At 41.9% G+C, this 19,557-nt stretch overlaps 1 protein-coding gene across 3 annotated transcripts; it reads right to left on the reverse strand.

Annotated features, from left to right (window-relative positions):
- Nucleotides 1-272: 272 nt before the first annotated feature.
- Nucleotides 273-18,958, reverse strand: GEM (GTP binding protein overexpressed in skeletal muscle). 3 transcript variants are annotated; one of them, XM_083623428.1, is made up of 6 exons: nucleotides 18,712-18,958; nucleotides 15,003-15,237; nucleotides 13,087-13,431; nucleotides 6,991-7,064; nucleotides 3,418-3,622; nucleotides 273-1,794 (listed from the first exon to the last, which is right to left on the reverse strand). In XM_083623428.1, exons 3-6 carry the CDS (start codon nucleotides 13,415-13,417, stop codon nucleotides 1,517-1,519), a joined length of 888 nt encoding a protein of 295 aa, XP_083479554.1. In that variant the 5' UTR covers nucleotides 13,418-13,431; nucleotides 15,003-15,237; nucleotides 18,712-18,958; the 3' UTR covers nucleotides 273-1,516. The 3 variants fall into 3 exon arrangements, with proteins under 3 accessions (XP_083479554.1, XP_083479553.1, XP_083479555.1); XM_083623427.1 differs by having other exon boundaries at nucleotides 6,991-7,067; nucleotides 18,712-18,934; XM_083623429.1 differs by lacking the exon at nucleotides 6,991-7,064 and having other exon boundaries at nucleotides 18,712-18,910.
- Nucleotides 18,959-19,557: the final 599 nt, after the last annotated feature.

Here is a 19,557-nt window from a genome sequence, read left to right on the forward strand (position 1 = left end):
TATTTTCACGAATATATACGTTTTTGCATGCCCCTTTCCCCATTGTGCCCTTTTTAAATGCATTTTTTTTCCATTGGGAAGCAGCAATGCAAAATCTGAAGTGTGACTTTTACAGAATAACTGTTTTTCAATTCATGCATTGATTTGTGAATGAGGCTGTTTCGCATCAAAATGTGAACCTATCTAATTTCTCTTCCCATTCTCACAAGTAACACCAAATCAGCAACTTTTCTTGTATGAGCTAAGCTTCAATCAAGTTTGAGATTTCTTGCTAGGTTCAAAGGCAGTGAAACCTTTTATTGATTTATTACAAGGCATGTAAATAGTCCAAAAGACATCATATAGAAAACAGTAATAAAATCGTTTTTCTTAAGAAATCACTTAATAAATACATTTCAACACTATGTCTCCCCCTACCCTCCCACTCCTAACAGTTCACCCATTAAAAATGCAAATAGTTGAAAGACAATAAATAGAAAGTTACAATGGCATAATACAAACGTGAGATTTCAGCACAAAATCTCTTTGTGGTTTATTAGAAAAGGAGGTTTTCTTTCCCAAAACTTGGCATTTTGCACTTGATTTTATATTTTACGTTTCCTAATTATTCTATCAATATAAACAATTTTGTGTTACAACACAACAGAAAGTTGTATTACAATTTTCTCCTATACCTATGTTTTTTAAGAGAATCGAATGGCTCCAGATGCATCAAGGAAACACTTCAACACTTATTATACAGTTACCGTGAAACCCTGCACATGCCTTCACAGTAGTTAGCCTCACTGAGCTCACTGGGACTTACTCCTAGGTAAGTGGTTTTTAGGGCTACAGCCATTAGCAGTTAATATCCCCAATATTCTTACTACATTTAGTGAAATTCACATTCATCTCCCATAGTGTTCTGTGGCAATGTAACCCACTGTAAATAATGCTCCCATTTAACCAAACACTTGAATATCTGACTGCAGTTGATATCTTTCTATTCATTGGGATAAATGATATCAAACCAACAAAGATTTTCAGCTGCGGGCACTTAAGAAAGTCAACTGGTTGATTAGGGAGAAGGCATATCTCGTGGGAACCCTTTTTCATTGGCTTACAGAATTAGTAAGAAAGAATAACAAAAAGATGGCATCCGTTTTATAAACGATGCTTTCCAATTTCTTATACTATTATCTAAAAGGCAACAAGGGAAACAGTTTTATCCCCCCCTTGGACACGTCTCATTGTAAGTTTGGAATGTTATTGTTTATAAGACAAAAGTTCTGTCCCGCCCCAACCCAAACACACTCACACACTTAAACTATAAACTGGAAAGTATAAATGGCATTTCTTCATCCTTGCATGCATTAGGCTGTCCTTATTGCTGGCACATTTCATCAGAATAATCACAACTGTGAGTCCAAGTCAGATTTGCATTTCTTGTTGACCAATCTAATATAGATTGGTTTATTGTTCAGAAGAGAGCTGAAGAAGGTCCAGGAAAGAGAATGCTCAGGATGATCCAATGTTCCTAAAGGACAGAGAGATCGTGGCAAGATTTGGACTTAAGTTTGAAGGCCATGTTCTTGTTCTTCTTGGCTACAATTTTGCCCCAGAATCGCCTGGCTTTCTTGGGGATGCTCTCCCTCCGCTTCTGATATGCCAGCCTCCTTTCGTTCTTCTCTTTGCTGTCTCTCCTGAGCCGCACTTGACGCACAATGCCTTCAAACAGCTCCTTCACATTGTGCTGGACGGCCGCCGAGGTCTCAATGAACTTGCAGTCAAACACAACAGCACAGGCCCTGCCCTCTGCAAAACATTTGAAGGGGATTTGTCATTGTACTAGCTGGAGAGCTCAGGTGACTGCACATTATTTTAAACAATGGACAAAGAGCCAATGAGCTGGGGTAGATTCATAAAAACAAGAGCTGGTGTTGACAACAACCCAGAGAATCACCCACTCCAATCATTTGCCTTAAGACGGCGTATCATATAATCAGGGCTACATTGGTTGCTGTGCTAAAAGTTATCAGAGTTCTACCCCAGCATACTCACATTCTATGACAGGAAAAGCTGAATTCAGAGGCAAGCATAAATTATGCAAATATAGCAAATTTAAATATTTTTTCTTGTCTGCTTCCACCATCCATGGTGGCACTGGATTCCACCATCTAAATAATGGAACTCCTTTTCAGCCACCACACTTTGGGCTTCTGAGATTTCAAATTTTGCTAGAAATTTTGCTAGAGATTTGCCTTTTGCCTTTGAAGAAGAGAGCTGAATGAACAACAGAAAATCCCAGGCACCCAGCCTGTCTCCACCACTTTTGTGAAAGCATCCTATCATGGGGATTCTACAACTGCCTTAGACAGCCTATTCCATGGCTAATTTTTGGTAATAATTATATTCCAACCCTTGCTTCAGTGTTTACTCATTGTCCAACCCCAAGAGTATTTATGTTATACCTATGAACAGGGCTTATCTGAATTCAGTTAGCTGCCATGAAATTTCCCCAAGAAACCTTTAGGGCAAGGATGGGGAACCTGTGACCCTCCCGATGTTCCTGGACTACAACTCCCATTATCCTTGACTATGCTGGCTGGAGCTGATGGGCACTGGAGTCCATCAATATCTGAAGGGCGACAGGTTCCCATCCCAGCCTTATGGCTATAGGTTTTGTGAGACCGTTGACATTTGAGAAGATCCACACCATACATTTAAAGCACATCCAACGCATGTTGAAAGCAGGTGACTTCCCCCAAAGAATCCTGAGAACTATCATGTCTTAAAAGGTAAAGGTAAAGGTACCCCTGACCGTTAGGTCCAGTCACGGACGACTCTGGGGTTGCAGCACTCATCTCGCTCTACGGGCTGAGGGAGCCGGCATTTGTCCAGAGACAGCTTCCGGGTCATGTGGCCAGGATGACTAAGCCACTTCTGGTGAACCAGAGCAACACACGGAAACACCGTTTACCTTCCCGCCAGAGCGGTACCTATTTATCTACTTGCACTTTGGTGTGCTTTCAAACTGCTAGGTGGGCAGGAGCTGGGACCGAACAATGGGAGCTCACCCCGTCGCGGGGATTCGAACAGCCGACCTTCTGATCAGCAAGCCCTAGGCTCTGTGGTTTAGACCACAGCGCCACAGTACATTTCTTAAGGGTACTGCAAATTGTAGCTCTGTGGTTCCCAGGATCCATGGGGTTTTAAGTGTGTGCGTTGGGTGTGTTCTAAACATATGGTGTGGCTGTGCCCTTGTCCTATCTCCCATGCAGAATGAAATTTTCCAAGGTTTCTCAGGAGAAAGACACAGCTGAACATGTTGTTTGTAGCATAGACATATCTAAGATTACAAACCCTCTGAGCAGGGTTAGTGTCAAAAGCATAGAAGCAAAGTAACAGCACTACCAGTTGACATCTAGTAGCTCCTACCTGAAACAGAGACTTCCCGGCACCTAACGAGATCACTTTTGTTGCCCACTAAAATAATGGGAATATCTTCTGTCTGGCGTGCCCTGCGGAGCTGTATCCTGAGCTCAGATGCTCTCTCAAAGCTTGCACGGTCCGTGATGGAATAGACAATCAAATATGCATCCCCAACCTGCATGCAGTGATCTTGGAGCCATCCGTTTTCACCCTGTTTAAATAATAATAAAAAAATAATAATTGCATTGCGGGTCAACAAATACTGGGTGTCTTAACTGGAAGACCTGCGTCTCTACAGGAAACAAACAAAATATTGCCACAACATGTTTTCATTACTTTTGGTGTGTAGCTCAGGGTTACAGAATGAGTGCTACATTATGTGGTCATTGGTTAACTTGTGGCTGAAGCCTGCATCTAAATTCTGCGTTTGACCTTCAATATATCCTTTGAGAGATGGAGGAGGGATCCATTTCAAACCATCAGACTGTCTCTTGCAGCACCAAGTGCCCACTTATGTCTAAGCTGCTCTCGCATTTGTCAATATAAAATTGACTAATTAGATGCAAAATTAGATGCAAACCCTCCATATATTTATACACTGAATATGTATAAAAAAGTGCTGTGCTGTTGCAGCATAAGTTTATAAGCATTAATACATAAGTATTTTATATGTTATATGCACTGTTGGGTGTGTTTATGTGCTGTTACTTTAGGAAACGTGGGGTGCATATAATATTATACATATGTGTAATGTGTGAAAATGCTTTGCATTTTTATAGGAACTGGTAAAAAAACAACAACCAATTTGCTTCCCTTTGAGATCAAAGAGAGAGAAGGGAACTAGCAAAATGGAATCTCAACATCAAGGCTTTTTTTAAAAAAACAATTCCTACTCCCTTTTCTCTGCTTCCAAACATACAGTAGCTGGATGTATTTATGCAGAGATATGGCGAAAAACACTTTGCACCTCATGGGGAGACCAGATGCAAAGGAAGGCATGGCACCTGGGTTGGGGAGAAGGAGAAATTCAGAATGTACATCTTCTCTGCTATCTTCTTGGTTTAGTGTATTTATTTATTATATTTATACTCTGCTCATCTCTCAAAGCAGTTTACAATGGGAATCCATCGAAAGATGCAACAGAAGTAAATGGGTGTCCATGGGGTACGTTTGCAAAAGGCCATTGCTCAGTGGTTGAGCTTCTGCCTTACATACAGAAAATCTCACGGGCAATCCCTCGCATCTCCAGGCAAGGCTGGTTAAGAGGTTTGGTTGACCCCCTGGAGAGTCACTGCTAATACTGAGCTAAATAAATCAATGGTTATCGTGTGGTTTATCATATGACTCAGTATAAAGCAGGTTCCGACGGTGTGTATGTGTAGTAAGGTCTGCTTTTTCTACACGATGAAAGAATAGTGACCAAATAGTGCTGCATCAGTCACGGCCTGAGAAACTGGTGCTGCCTGTTTATGGAGACGATTGGTTTATTGGTTTGTTTGTTGTTCATATAGGATATTCTGTTTTTTAATGTTTGAAGCTTTGTTGTGTTTGTATATATGTTGTGAGCTGCCCAGAGTGGCTGGGGAAACCCAGCAAGATGGGCAGGACATAAATTATTATTATTATTATTATTATTATTATTATTATTATTATTAAAACCTAGGTTATGAATCTTTCCTCCACCACTGCCACTATTTCCATAAGTGCACCGTTAACAACGCCTATTAAGTTCTAGCAATGCATGGCTGCCAGAAAAACAGTGCATTATGTCTTCATTGAGATTTAAGTTACAGCTCACAGACCCATTAAGAGAGTCCTTAGATTTAAGTAAATTTAGGGCCAGTTCAGGCAACCTTTAGGAATGTGCCACCCCCTTAAAAAAACCCACAAGTGCCGGCTGATGGTGTGGAACTGCCACCCTGCGCAAAATTAGATCTTTGAAAGACCAGATTTGCAGAAAGGATGAAATATGTAACACTTCAGTGGTGGTTAGTTCAAATGCCCACGAACAGTGGCCCCGTGGAACTAAACCTTTAGTTGAGTTGTTTATTACTTATACTGTATATCATTTTTTCTATTAAAACAGAAATAACTGCATTGCAATAAAACAAATAAGAACAAAGTAATGCTCCACAAAATTGCAATATAATAAAAGAACAGTAAAATGTTGCTCAATTTAAAGAAATCAACAGTAAAACAGAGGACAAGTGGGACCTATTCAATAGGTGTGCACTCGGTATGACTTACTTAGATATCAACAGTACTAAAATGTGATAAAGAACACATCATTAAATGCAGGTTACTTAAACTACCCTTAAACAACAATATCAGTTTACTATTAAATATAAGAAGAGAGGGAGCCTGGCTAATCTCCCCAAGAGAACATTCCATAGTCCTTATACCACCACCAAAAAGGCCCTGTCTCTTTCCACCATCCGCCTGATCTCATATATGGATGGAACAGACTGATGGGACTCTGAGGCACCAGGCAAATATGATTGATCCAGCCACCAGCTGCTGTTATTCAACCTTTCCCTGCACAAAGTAAGAGCTCATCCCAGAGACTTCTAATCATCACAAAGGCCCCTTGAAACTTTTTCAAGTTTTGCTTCTCAATATTGGAGAACATATTGGCTGTGAGTCCTGGAATACCTGCTCCCTGCCTTGCAGGCCTTTTCCCACCTGGCCTCGGAGGGTGGGGCGCTGACTGACTCCAGCTACAAAAGCTGAGGCTGCTGAAGAGGCCAGAGATCATCTTGGCTGTCTCATAGTGTCATAGGTGTCAACTTTTCCCTTTTCTTTCGAGAAATCCTATTCAGAATAAGGGAATTTCCTTTTAAAAAAGGGAAACATTGCCAGCTATGCATAGTGCAGACACGAATCATTGAGCCTGAGCTGCCGCCACCACTGGCAGGATTGGTAGCAACAGCAGCAGATATGTTCTATGCTTATGAGAATATTTAAGTTTCTTGATAATTATATGTGCATTATATTTGACTTCTTTAGTAATGTTTTCTTTTGAAATGTTTCAAATAGGTTTGGGTTTTGTTTTTTGCTGTATTAAATATTCATTCTGTAATTGACCTCCTTTGTAATGTTTTATTTTGAAACCTTTTAAGAGAATGTTTTAGTTTTAGATTAGATTTTAATTTTGAAATCTTTAAGATAATGTTTTAGTTTCCTGTTAATTATGCTGCTTTGAATATACACTTCATAGTTGACGTTCTTCTGTAATGTTTTATTCTGGATTGTGTTATTTGATGTTTTCTTGTAGGCTGTAAATCGCTTTGAGATTGTTTTTCTTGAAGAATTAAAGCAGTATAGAATTGATGATGATGATGATGATGATGATGATAGTAATCATAATATATTCCCAAGCATAGCAGTTGTTGAATTTATAAGCTTAAAAATGAAATAAAGATAGAGAACAAACTTATTGAATCTGATTCATCTCCTTGCCTTACAATTTAGCAATGATTAACATTTGGATGTTTGCTTGTTTTTTAAGATCCCTTAAAGTCAAATTTCCAAAGCAATGTTTGAAAAATTCAGCATGGCAAAATGAATATTTCATCCTACCTTGTTCTCCCACATGTCAATTAGTATGATAGTTGCACTTTCACCATCTACCAGCAAGGTTCGTTCATAGGTATCTTCTAGAAGAAAAACAACACAGTGTCATTTTTTAAAAAAATGTACTCGAAAGCTGGAGAGAAAGCTGTTGGAAATGTCACAGGCTGTTATAGAAAAGATTCCTATTTAGGATCTCGCAGCAACCCTACAACTGTATGATAGTTGACAACAGTTATCATATTGATCCCAAAACAAAGGCATCATTCATTATTAATTAAACAAATTAAACTGGTGTAAGAGTGTGCAGGCTTTGGGGTTGCAGAGAACTCTTCATCAGACAAACCATACCTGTCCACACAACGTAATGGAAAGCATTCTCTGAAACTCAACAGCTGAGATATTTTTGAGCCAACATAATTTTGCTCTGACAACAAGTTATTATTTTGGATCTCCTGTGATTCTATTGCAATGATGAAAAATATATCAGGATTTGTTTGTTTCCATCTGGGAACCAAATTCAGCCTTTGTATAAGGTCAGATAAAAATCAATTGCTTTGTAGCTTCTGTGTGGATAGCAACCTATCAGGGGTGCTGTAGCAGTAGGTTTCCTGCATCAACAGGGGGTTGGACTAGACCTTTAAGGTTTTTACCAAATCTGTGATTCTATTTATACCAACAATGCAGTACTGCTGACCAAAAATGTTTTTATTAACTTTGTTCCTTCCACTGCATCTTCTAAGACTTGCAAATAGCTGTGTGTTGGGGGGGCGTGTATATAGCTCTTTCAGTTCTGATGCAAATCTTCCAACAATTTGTCATTAAAATAACAATTTCTGGCAAAGATCTTATAGTTTCCATGAGCTACATGGACGTATAATTTCCTTAGTAGACATAATGAAGCTGGTAAGACAAATGATTACATTCACTCTTCTGAAGTTATCTTTATCCAAAGGAAAGTAATAAGAACAGGAAGAAGAAGACCCACTGGAAGAAATAAGCCAAATACTGAACGTTTGACCCTATGGGAGCTTCAGGCAGACGCAAAGGCTCCAGCTAGGCTTAGTAATGGAAAATATTTGTTTTCACTCAGTTTATGGGTGAACAGGCATTGCCGCTGCGAGCAGCTTTCGCCTGGGGCAAAAGTGTGTGGAAAGCAAAGGGACGCTGGCCTTTCTTTTCAAAAAGAGACAAGCAGTTCCCATGTAGGATGTTCAATCGGCAATAACTCTTCCTTACATTAGTGCTTCTTGCTAAATATGATGAATGTGCGAAAACGCCAGACACAGCAATGTATTTCCTGCAAGTTTCTTTCATCTGTGATCCATGTCTGACTATCTTTAGGGGAAGGATTATGTACTAAAGCCAACCTATAATTCAGAGAATTTTAGAGGCCCCAGAGTTGGTCTATAGAAGCTCCCCAGACAATATGATAAATTGATTCCCTGCCCCCATCTCTGCAATCTTAATTCCTTTCTCTTCATTTTTTTCCTTTCTAAAGTTGGGGCCCCATCTGCACTGTATATTTAAAATGGCATCCAACCAGCCATGGCTTCCCCAAAGAATCCTGGGAACTGCAGTTTGCTACGGGTGCTGATTCCAAGTCCCCTTAACAAACTACAGTTCCCAGGATACTTTGGGGGAAGTAGTGTATTTTAAATGCATGGTGTGTACGCAACCAGTGTTGGTACTCAATGATCACTGAGCCTTAGACTGTTTTCATGTTCCCTTCACCCCCTAGGAGTCTATCACAATTCCCCCACCCCCCATTTTTGTCCACCTTCCTTCAAGCTGTTGTTGAGACGCTCTTGAGTTTTGCTTATGTAAGCAACAGTAGTCTAGGAACATAGGAAGCTATCTTATACTGAGTCAGACCATATCAGTTGTGTGCCTTGTTTCTCAATTTGATCATTTTACATGGTTTAGAATGTTTGGTGGTATTTTATGCATTGTGATTTGCTGGGGGGGTTTTAATTGAATATAGATTAGTAATTTTTTGATTGTGGTTGATAAGTGCAAACTGTTTCATTATTATTTGCCTGTGTTTGATTTTGCTGTTTGCTATTAGATTCTGATGGATTCTTGCATGTTTCTTTGTTTGATGTAAGTTGCTTATTTTAAAGTTATTGTGACTTTTTATATTGGATCAGATTGTTACTATTAGCGGCTGGTGTTTTTATATGCATTGGAACCCACCTAGAGTGGCTGGGGCGGAGTATAAATAAATTTTAAAAATATTATTATTATATTATGGGTCCATCTTGCTCCATATGGCCTACACTGATGAGCAGTGGCTCTCTAGGGCTTCAGGCAAGGGTCTCTCCTAGACCTAACTGGAGATGCTGGGGATTGAACTCGTGACCTTCTGCATGGAAGGCAGATGCTCTACCACTGAGCTAGAGCCCTCTCTCACTGAAGACTGAAATTAGTATATATGAGGACAAGAGAATGCACCCAGTGAATTCTTCACAATACCACCATAAAATGGAGAATCACCTTCAAGTAGAGGATCCTGGTGTTGTGTGTGTATCTCTCCATCTTCCCCTTTCAGTCTCCCCTCCTGCCTCATAGTAAACAAAAGCAGCCCAATGCCTATTAGCTCAAGGAATAACTAATATCTGAGGCTCTCCTTTTAATCACATAGTAAGACCTGCTGGGGAAAGCCTCTGGCAAAGAGCAACCAAGCTCTCTCACCATGGTGTGACTCGTACAAGAGGATTTCCAGCCTTTATCTCCTGTTAGCTTGTCAGTGAAAGCAGCAGCAAACCCTGCCAGTGCTTCATGGGAACAGTCCGCTTGCTGGAGCCGATGTGTTTGTAATGTTCTCTTGTTTCTTTATTATGTATACAGTGGTACCTCGGGTTACATACGCTTCAGGTTACTGTTAAGTTGTGGGTGAACATATCAGATGACACAGCGATTCTTCAAACAGCTCTTGTTTATTCACAGGCCAGAACACAACTAAACTGAAGGGTTCAGCCAGCCTGCTTATATAGAGCTCCACTACAACGCAACAGTAACCATTTTCTGTAACTATCCAATCACTGAATGTCACTTTCAATCCCTTATTTGCATATGTGGACCTGAGTGAAAACTATCTACAGTATCCCCCTGCTGGCTCAGGGTGAGAACTTCAGTACATAACAGTTACATACGCTTCAGGTTACAGACTCCGCTAACCCAAAAATATTACCTCAGGTTAAAAACTCTGCTTCAGGGTGAGAACAGAAATCGTGCAGCAGCAGGAGGCCCCATTAGCTAAAGTGGTGCTTCAGGTTAAAAACAGTTTCAGGTTAAGAACGGACCTCCGGAATGAATTAAGTACTTAACCCGAGGTACCACTGTATAAATATGATGCCACACAAGCCTTGTTGAAAGGCAGAATCTCAGTGCCAATTAATTGAAACAAGTCCAGCAGGCAAAATAAAATTATTTAAGCAAGTGTTTGGTCACTAATGTGGCTCATCTGCCTCTTGCAGATGGTGCAACAAATGTAAATTTCACCTTTGTGCAGTGGGCTACATTTTACACACACACACACACACAGCCCCCTCTATCCTCCATCCAGGGAAGCAACAGCAAGGGTTTTGTTAAGAGTTCAGGGACCAATTCCAGCCAGGCAAAAATGCTCCAAGAGAGTGAGAAAAACAGCCAGTTCAAAACACATTTGGGGGTGGTGGGTGGCCTGAGGGCAAACAGAGAGGCTTGGAGAACCAGGTCTGAGGTTCCCCCACCACACTCCTCTAAGAAAGGCAACAGCATCAGGTGAAATAAAGTAGAAGAGGGGAAGGGGAAAGAAAAGCCTGAAAGAGGCCTGAGGAGGTGAAGGGAAGGTGAGGAGAAGAGTGAGCAGGGAGGAAAAGACAGCAGGCAGACAAGTGGCAATAGAGAGGGATGTGAAAGAAGGCAATAGAAAGGAAAGTGGCCACGAAGCCTGTTAAGTTGTGGGTGAACATATCAGGCAACACAGCGATTCTTCAAACAGCTCTTGTTTATTCACAGGCCAGAATAGAACTGAACTGAAGGGTTCAGCCAGCTTGCTTATCTAGAGCTCCACTACAATGCAACAGTAACCACTTTCTGTAACTATCCAATCACTGAACGTCACTTTCAATCCCTTATTTGCATATGTGGACCTGAGTGAAAACTATCTACAGTATTCCCTTGCTGGCCCAGGGTGAGAATTTCAGTACATAACAAAGCCCACAGCGGCACCCTGCCAATCACTGCTGAGTAATAGAGAGACGATAAAAAGAAACTCCCTATGAGTTCCTAGCAATGCTATATCATTGCTCCCAAATGCCTGCTACTACGAATATCATTACTACTAAATGCTCTTTGAATTCAACATTTTGGGATTAATCATGTGTGTTATTAGCACTGTCCAGGGATAATAAAGGGTGGGACTCACCTAGCACCTGCCCCATCAGCAGAAGCCCTGTACAAGGACTGTTTGTTTTTTGCCTCCACTCCTCCCCCTGCGATATTGGCTGGGGGGGGCATTCAGAGAGCCCCCAACACAAGGTGCAGGAGGGAGGAGAGTGGGGAATCGTTCCACGTAGCAAGCTGCGATGCTTGTGTAGATGAAACATTAATAATAATAATAACAATAATAATAATAATAATACTTCTTTATTATTTATACCCTGCCCATCTGGCTGAGTTTCCCCAGCCACTCTGGGCGGCTCCCAATCGAGTGTTAAAAACAATACTGTACAGCATTAAATATTAAAAACTTCCCTAAACAGTGCCATGTTTAATTCCACCCCGAAGAGCAGTACTGTAGTCAAGTTTTGCAGGCCCAGTGAAAGTAATGAACATGATTAAGTTAGGTGTATTCATTTCAGTGGGTCTACTCTGAATAATATTTAGTTGAAAACCACTCAGAAAATGAAAATGTGAGAGTGGGCTCCATGTTGCAAGCTGGGAATGAAAGCTATAGGATTCCGTTGTTAGTCTCTTGAACTTCAAACTTCTCTTCATGCAACCTCTTTATTTTGCTAATTTTCTAACCCTGTTGTCATATCAGTAGGAATATTGCAACAGGGTTGTTAATTTAGATCAAGACCAGTACTAATCTCGTAAAGCTACGTTTATTTTCTCATTTCCTCTTTCTTCTTTATTTCTTGTCGGATCAACTGTGACTTATAGGAACTTTACTTCTGCCCTAAGAAAACATTTCTTAAGCTTGTAGCTGTTGTGTTTCTGTATGTGACAATCCTACTTTGCATATCAGTCTAATCTGTAGCATGTAAACTTTGTTAAAGTCATTGGTCACTTAAGTCAGTCTGGTTTGTAATTGAGAATATTTGAGGAGAAGGCACACACTGATTCGAAGCAGGGAGCACTCGCACAACCAAAGGCCCAGTGATAAATGGACTCCACAGCCACCACTATTGGGAGAAGCTGCCCTGAGTATCTTGTGGAAATGACAGGATTTTTTGTTTTAAAAATAAATAAATATGTGGAAGATTTGATTTCTGTTGCGGTGTAATAAACCCTATCTCCTTTCCTTTATGCGGACAGTGGGGAACCTCAGGAACAGGGGCCAATGAAGTCCTTCAAGTATCTCTATCTGGCCCTTCAAACTCTCCCTGCCTACCCCATCCCTCCAGGCCACCCCTCTCAAAACCTGCTTTGCATCTTCCATGGGTGTTTTCCCTGTCTCTTTGAATTCTGATAGTGGCTTGCTTCTTGCCTGGATGGTCGGACAGAGAGGGCTGTGTTCAAAAATCAGCCTACTACTGCATAAAAGTGTTCCTCCTCCCATTCTTGTCTCTGGTGCCCCACCCACCAGTCCCATTGCAGCCCATGGGAAGCTGCCCAAAAGCAGAAGCAGCCCTTCCATGGGGAAAAGGTTCCCCACTCTGCTTCATGTGCACTTGGCCAGATTTAAAGCACTGACAACAGAGAATCTCCTTCCACTATCTCCACCGTAATCTCCACCCTACATCACTGGGCACCCAATGTGCCAAAATCGTCTTGGAGGCTAAGAGCCAAGGGAATCACGGCCTCAATATCAGGAGCTCCAAGTTCTCAGAGCTAATCACCACTTACACAAGAGGCTTTAAATAAACCTCTGCAGCATGGAACGTAACGACTTACCTCCGAGCACCTCGCAGTCACTGTCCATGCTGTCGTGCACACCCGCAAAGATGTTGGCAATGGTTGTCTTGCCAACTCCTTGCTCCCCGATGAGTACCACTCGGTAGTAGGTGTTTCCTGATTCGGAGGAGATGACAGAGTCAGAAGACTCCGACGACCAGCTTCTTCGGTAATACTCTTCGGGGTTGACGGTGTACCTTTTGTGTCGGTTGCACTCGTGGGGGTCTTTCTGAACCACCAGGTTTCTCCCGTCCGCTGGGATGCTCCAGCGTTGCTGCTGCGATTGTAAGGTGTTGCTGCTGTGACGCATCGTGACATTGTTCAGAGTCATGGCTTTTCCCAGCCCTGGTTAAAAAAACAACAACAGTAAAATCACAAGTGTTATATGTACCGTTGAATTTCTCTGTCCCATATCTGAACAGGTGAGTTCTCGAGATCTGCAAATACTTGACACCTGGAAGTGTCAATGGTGCTGCTACGAGTGATGATAATAGGAAGTACCTCTTGAGATTATTTCTGATTCTGAGATCTTTTTGCTGTTTGCACATGACAAGAGCACTCTCCCCCTTTGCAAACCTTGCACATTCATATGGACTAGCAGCAATCTAAAAAGTGGACATGTGGTCCATGTGTGATTGATGCTCTGAATCAGTGCATTGGTCACCTCTCATGGTACTACAGCATCTGGGGGGGAAACACCCAAAGCAACCAAGAAACTTGGTTTTACACCATACAAAAGAATGACTTCAGGGTATTTCTTCATAGATGTGTCAGAGGCTAGGGTGTTAGTTACATCATTGGGTCTCCCCCCTGCTTTGGTTTTCCTAAATACCTCAGTTCCTTTTTTCTGCTCCTTAAAGGATCAGTTAGGAGGAGGAAACACTACAAATAAGTAACCATGGTTTACTGTCCAAGAAGTCCAGTCAAACTGGGGAGCCCCTAACTCATCTCTGGAGCAGTGAGCTGGGTGCTCTCCCCTTGTCTAAAGATGGCTTTTAATTACACTTTGCAGGAAGGACTGTTGAGTGTTGGTGGGCGGTACAATGCAGCAAGTTAATTCCTGATGGCCACTCTCATTTGCAGCTACCATTTTTAGGAAAGTTGCTTTGATGCTCTCCAGTTCCCAACATGACAGCTAAGTTAGACATTTTGCTTATCCAAGCTTATGCTTGAGTTTTCTCAGTTCACATCACTTCTCTCCAGCTAACAAACAGAGCACTTGCCCAAAAGATTGTTGAAGGCCATTTCCAAAATTCAGATGCAGAAGCATTCACAAGTTCAACTCTTTTTCAAGCAATGCATTTGTTTTGCCATTCAGACAAGCTCCGTGAGAACTTCCTCAGGAGGCTTCCAAACAATTTAAAAACAAAAATATGCAGCAAAGAAGGAAACTCCACTCCATGACATTTCAGGTGCACACATTTTCATGCATTTTGCAGCAACCTGCAAAGCTAATATATTTGGCCTTGCCTGTTGTTTGGGTTGAGAGATACAAAGGAATGCTGGTCAGAAACAGAAACAGCATCCAATGCAAATTTAGACTATTCCTTTTCTCCCTTACTGACTAGTCACTTCAACTTTTTCAGCCAAAGATGATAGTGAACAGATATCAAGCTCATCTCTGTATATGTGACATATGAACACATTTACTACTATTTTGTGGCTCTAGTTAACACTGTGCTCTCTAAAAAGGGATAGAATAAGATGCCTTTCCTTTCCTTTGATGCATTTAGAGCAGTCTCGTTGCAATGTGCAGCTAACTATGCTGTTACTTTAATAGTCTAACAAAGAAATAAAGTTTGGTCTGATGCAAATTCTGAACACTCTTTCAACTTGCACATTTTTGTCTATCTACTCACATGCCAGCAGTGCTAAAGCAATGCATTCGAATCAATGCTCATTAAAGTCAACACTACCTTGTTGCTGTTTTTACTCTCTGTTCCAACCACAGGCGACTCCGTTAATCTCACTCCCTAGTTCTCGGGAGAGTGTTGAACACCGATCCACTCTCCCACTGGAAATCCTTCTTCTGTCCAAGGGCTGCCTCTCTAATTCTTTCTCAGCAAACCTGGTTTATATTAAGCCCATCTGATCAGAGACAGGGCTTTTCCGTGACGTCGTTGGCCTGTCCGCCCGACAGCCAGCCCCCAGCTGGACGGAAGCAGGCATGCAGAAGAGAGAGAGAGAGAGAAAGAGAGTTACGATTGCTAACGAAACAATTTATTTGCAGGCATACAGTCACTTATTCTGTATGTGCACATAATGCCGGTGGTGCAAGTACAGAACCTTTTTCACAAGAGCAAAGCAAAAAAAAAGTGGGAGAAAGACATCCATGAGTTCCTTCTTGCTCTGCTCTAAAATGCTGGTGATACCACTGATTCTCAAAAATCACTTTGGACGCTTTAACACAGGAATGTCGCAAACGTCTTAACTGACCTAAAGGCCATGCTAGACTGAAAATTACTCTTTTTCTACAATGTTATTTTAGTCTTTCCCCCTTAGATGAATATAAGAATGCAACCTCCTCCTTCAACAAGGGAATAAATTGCGCAGAATATCCCATTTTTTACCAGCATTGGTGCCCCCAAGTTACAAAGGAAAATGCTACCAAGGTAGCATCCGGACAACCTGTTTAATAAGCATTCATCCTGATTTGTTTACACAAAGTTTGCAGGGAGATTTGACAGCAGCGGCTCTTTATTTGGCCTGCATTCATTTGTTGACAGGTAGGCTATACAATGTAATGTCAAGAAGTTGTTATCCCAAACTTTCTAAAGCATTTCTCCATCACTTCCTTTATAGCAAAAAGTCCAATTTGGGGTGAGGGTGGGTGGGAGCGGGTCCAGTGGGCAAGAACACCCAACCAACTTTAATTCCACAACCTTCATTTGCCACTATGTGTTTGTCACTATTTCTGAGTGGGAATCAATCTGGAAGGTCCTTAATTGAGGGTATATGTACACCATGGGTTTAAACCATTCCCTGTTACTTTATGAGCAGGGCTTGGGATCTCTAGGCAGATATTCCTCACACCCTCATCAAACTACAGTTCCCAGGATTCCTTGGGAGAAGCCATAATCTGACATGAAACTTATGTAACTTTGTCATGCCAATTTACTGAGAGAGTTAAAAGCAACTACGGCTGCAATGGAAGGACAGATCGTGAAGCTGAGGCTCCAATACTTTGGCCACCTCATGAGAAGAGAAGACCCCCTGGAAAAGGCCCTGATGTTGGGAAAGGTTGAGGGCACAAGGAGAAGGGGACGACAGAGGACGAGGTGGTTGGACAGTGTTCTCGAAGCTACCAGCATGAGTTTGACCAAACTGCGGGAGGCAGTGGAAGACAGGAGCGCCTGGCTTGCTCTGGTCCATGGGGTCACGAAGAGTTGGACACGACTAAACGACTAAACAACAACAACAAAGGCTGCAATCCTATAAACACCACTTGAGTGGGGTTTACTTCTGAGAACACATGCATAGAATTGCATTGTTAAGCACCTAGCACAAATGCCACTGGGAAGAAAAGACAGTGCATTCACCTGACACCAGAGGATCAACTAAAGCAATTCAAACCACAAAGAACAGATGTGCTGGAGAAAAATGCTTGCAGACAGCAAGGAAAAGTTAAATCTGAACATCAGTTTCCTAGTTCCATATCCCAAATGGTCTCCACAGCTGTATATTGGCAGGCACAACAAACAGGACACAACTCTAGCACCCTGATTTTGAGATGTTCATTTGATTAAAATTGCATCATTTTACTTATTGCAAACATAGGTTTGCTGCAAACTCACTTGCTTTGTTTAAGCAGTGCTGTTCATTTGCTTTCGAAAATCCCTCGGCAGCTGATTTGTTTCTGCCGTGCTTAGAGACAGTGCTAAGATGGGATGTTACTGAAAGTACACTGGGTTCTTTGGCTGACCGTGCAGTCGGCGTCACTTCCAGCTTTGCAGGTGATTGGTTGCTCCATTGCCTGCAGAACACATGGCTGACTGGGTGGTTGGAATACCTTGATCTGGAGTTTGTGTTTCTTTGGCTATCGTTTAAGTGGACCCAGTTTCTAGTCTTCAGAAGAAGTGCAGCCTGCCCTTTTCATCAGAAAAGCCGAGGCGATCGTGCATGTTGCATCTGCGCATTTAAAGCACTATTATACTACTTTAACAGTCATGGCTTCCTCAAAGAAGCCTGGGAACTGTTTTGTTAAGGGTGCTGGGCAGTAGCGTAGCATGGGGGGTGCAGGGGGGGCCGGCCGCACCGGGCGCAACATCTGGGGGTTAGGGCAAATCCACGGGTTAGGGGGCGCAAATCCACGGGTTAGGGGGCGCAAATTACTTGCCTTGCCCCGGGTGCTGACAACCCACGCTACGCCACTGGTGCTGGGAACTGTAGGTATATGACAAAATACAGCTCCTAGGATTCCTTGGAGGGAGCCATGACTGTTAAAGTGGGAGTTGTAGCTCAGTGGCAGACAGTCTGCTTTACATGTAGACAGAATCTCCAAGTAAATTATCACCATTATCATCATTACGGAATGCTCACTAGCTGATGTGCAGGTACGGAGGGCAATGGATGGACATAAAACTAAGTAGAATGGAATGGAATAGAATGAAATAACCTGGAAGAATACATGCCTGATTGGCTGGAACACTTAACAGGAGCACTTCATGCTGCAACATTTTGTTACAAGCCCCACTTGTAGAACACAAATGTTCTAAAGAATGGTTCCAGAATTTTGATTGCTGGCTGGCAGACTATTGGGTGTCTTTATTTAAAATGTTATTTTGTCCATTGGTAGAATTCACAAGGACCTTGTTAGAATCATATATACATCATGAAATCCAGGAACCACTTTTCCCGAACAAGGGGTGAACACAGCCAGTACTTTAATGAAGGACGTGATCAATAAATGCCAGCAGCTCCAGCTCTCTTGGCTTCGTTCCCACTCAGTTACGCCAAAGGAGCCAGGAATGAGTGGCACAGCAAAGAACAGCGAGAGCAACAATTGCGCATAGCAAGAGACGCACACACAGCCCACTCTCTTGAGTAATGAGTCAATTGATCTCAGAAATGCATAGCAACAAAAGAAAGAAACAGACCCCAAGGACTCGGGCCTCGTGAATAATAATAAAATTCCCCTATAGAGTTCTCCTAGTGCCATCTCAGATGGGGAAACCAAAGATTTTATAAGCTTATTAAAAATGATTTACAAGAGTAAAAGTTCATCTGGTATGTCAGCCTCCTGTCTGGCTCAGAGAGTGTGTAGTACAGTATTTTATCTTGCATAAGACAGAGGACACCGAAAGGGAGGTGAGCTGGCTGTGCTGAGCTGAGCTATCAATTCCACATAGCCAAGGTATTAATGTGTGAAGGAGACCAAAGGCATTGTTAAGCTTACTAACATAACCACCTGATATATTTTGCAATTTTTCTAAAGCAGAGGAGCTCAGAACTGATCTGATTTTGAGGCAAATCTCAAGCTTTAAGCTTTGGGCAATCTTGTTAGTTTAAAGCAAAAGTTGGAGAAGATAACATCACTCCCATAACGGCAAACGCTTTGGAAACACCACCTGATTCATTTTAAACGACTCTTGTCAAGATCACAAAAGTAAAAAAAAACAAGCTTACCGCAGACATGGCCCAGAGAGGGTAATCTACCCTTGCAATCAAACTGGAGATAATGCCCTCAAAAAGCGCCACCACTTGTAGACCGACCCTGTTTCAGACAGGAAGGGAAATATTTTGGTCTCCTAGTTACTGTCCACACGCCCATAACTTCTGACACCAGACTGCTACTATTCGTAACCCCAAACTATATTATTCTCTTCCTGCCAGATCACAAGTAGCTGTTTCCTGAGAGTCTTTTTCTAAGCAGGATTTTTTAAAAGAAATACATCGATGAATATACCTAGTACATCTTCCAAGTTGCTCCCAGTGGCTTAAAAAAGCTGCAGCTCCTGATAAGGATTTGCCTCTACCAGTGAGCCCTGGCAAGCATAAATGGCAATGGTGTCTAGAAGCAACAATAGCCATGTTCCAAACAGAGCCAGACCGCTGTGTTTAGCTCTTCTCAGTTGAAAGTCTTATCTTTCAAACTTCAAAATTCTTTTCCCCCTTCATTATTTAATATAGCAGCTTTCAAACTTATTCACTAATATTATCATTATCTTCCTGTCCTATTACTGAGAGCAGCAAAGGTGGAGACTGTGATGTATACAGCGGTCTGTGTTCACCTAAGCTTGAGTCTGGACTGAGGATTCTGATTCGATACACAATATCCAATCACATAGCATTATCAGGATTTGGGCTATTGGCATTGGTTCAGAAGCTCTGAGTTACGATTTGAAGCTCAGGGTTTTAGACAGCCAATCACGTTGAGAGTGGGAGTGGCCCAGACCTTCAGAAATGTATATAAGCAGCTGCTTTGCCCTGGTTGTCTTGTTCTGTGTTAGCTCAATAAAGTCTTCTGCTGTT

The sequence above is a fragment of the Podarcis filfolensis genome, assembly GCF_964270895.1.
Source record: "Podarcis filfolensis genome assembly, chromosome: 7".
Taxonomy (NCBI): domain Eukaryota; kingdom Metazoa; phylum Chordata; class Lepidosauria; order Squamata; family Lacertidae; genus Podarcis; species Podarcis filfolensis.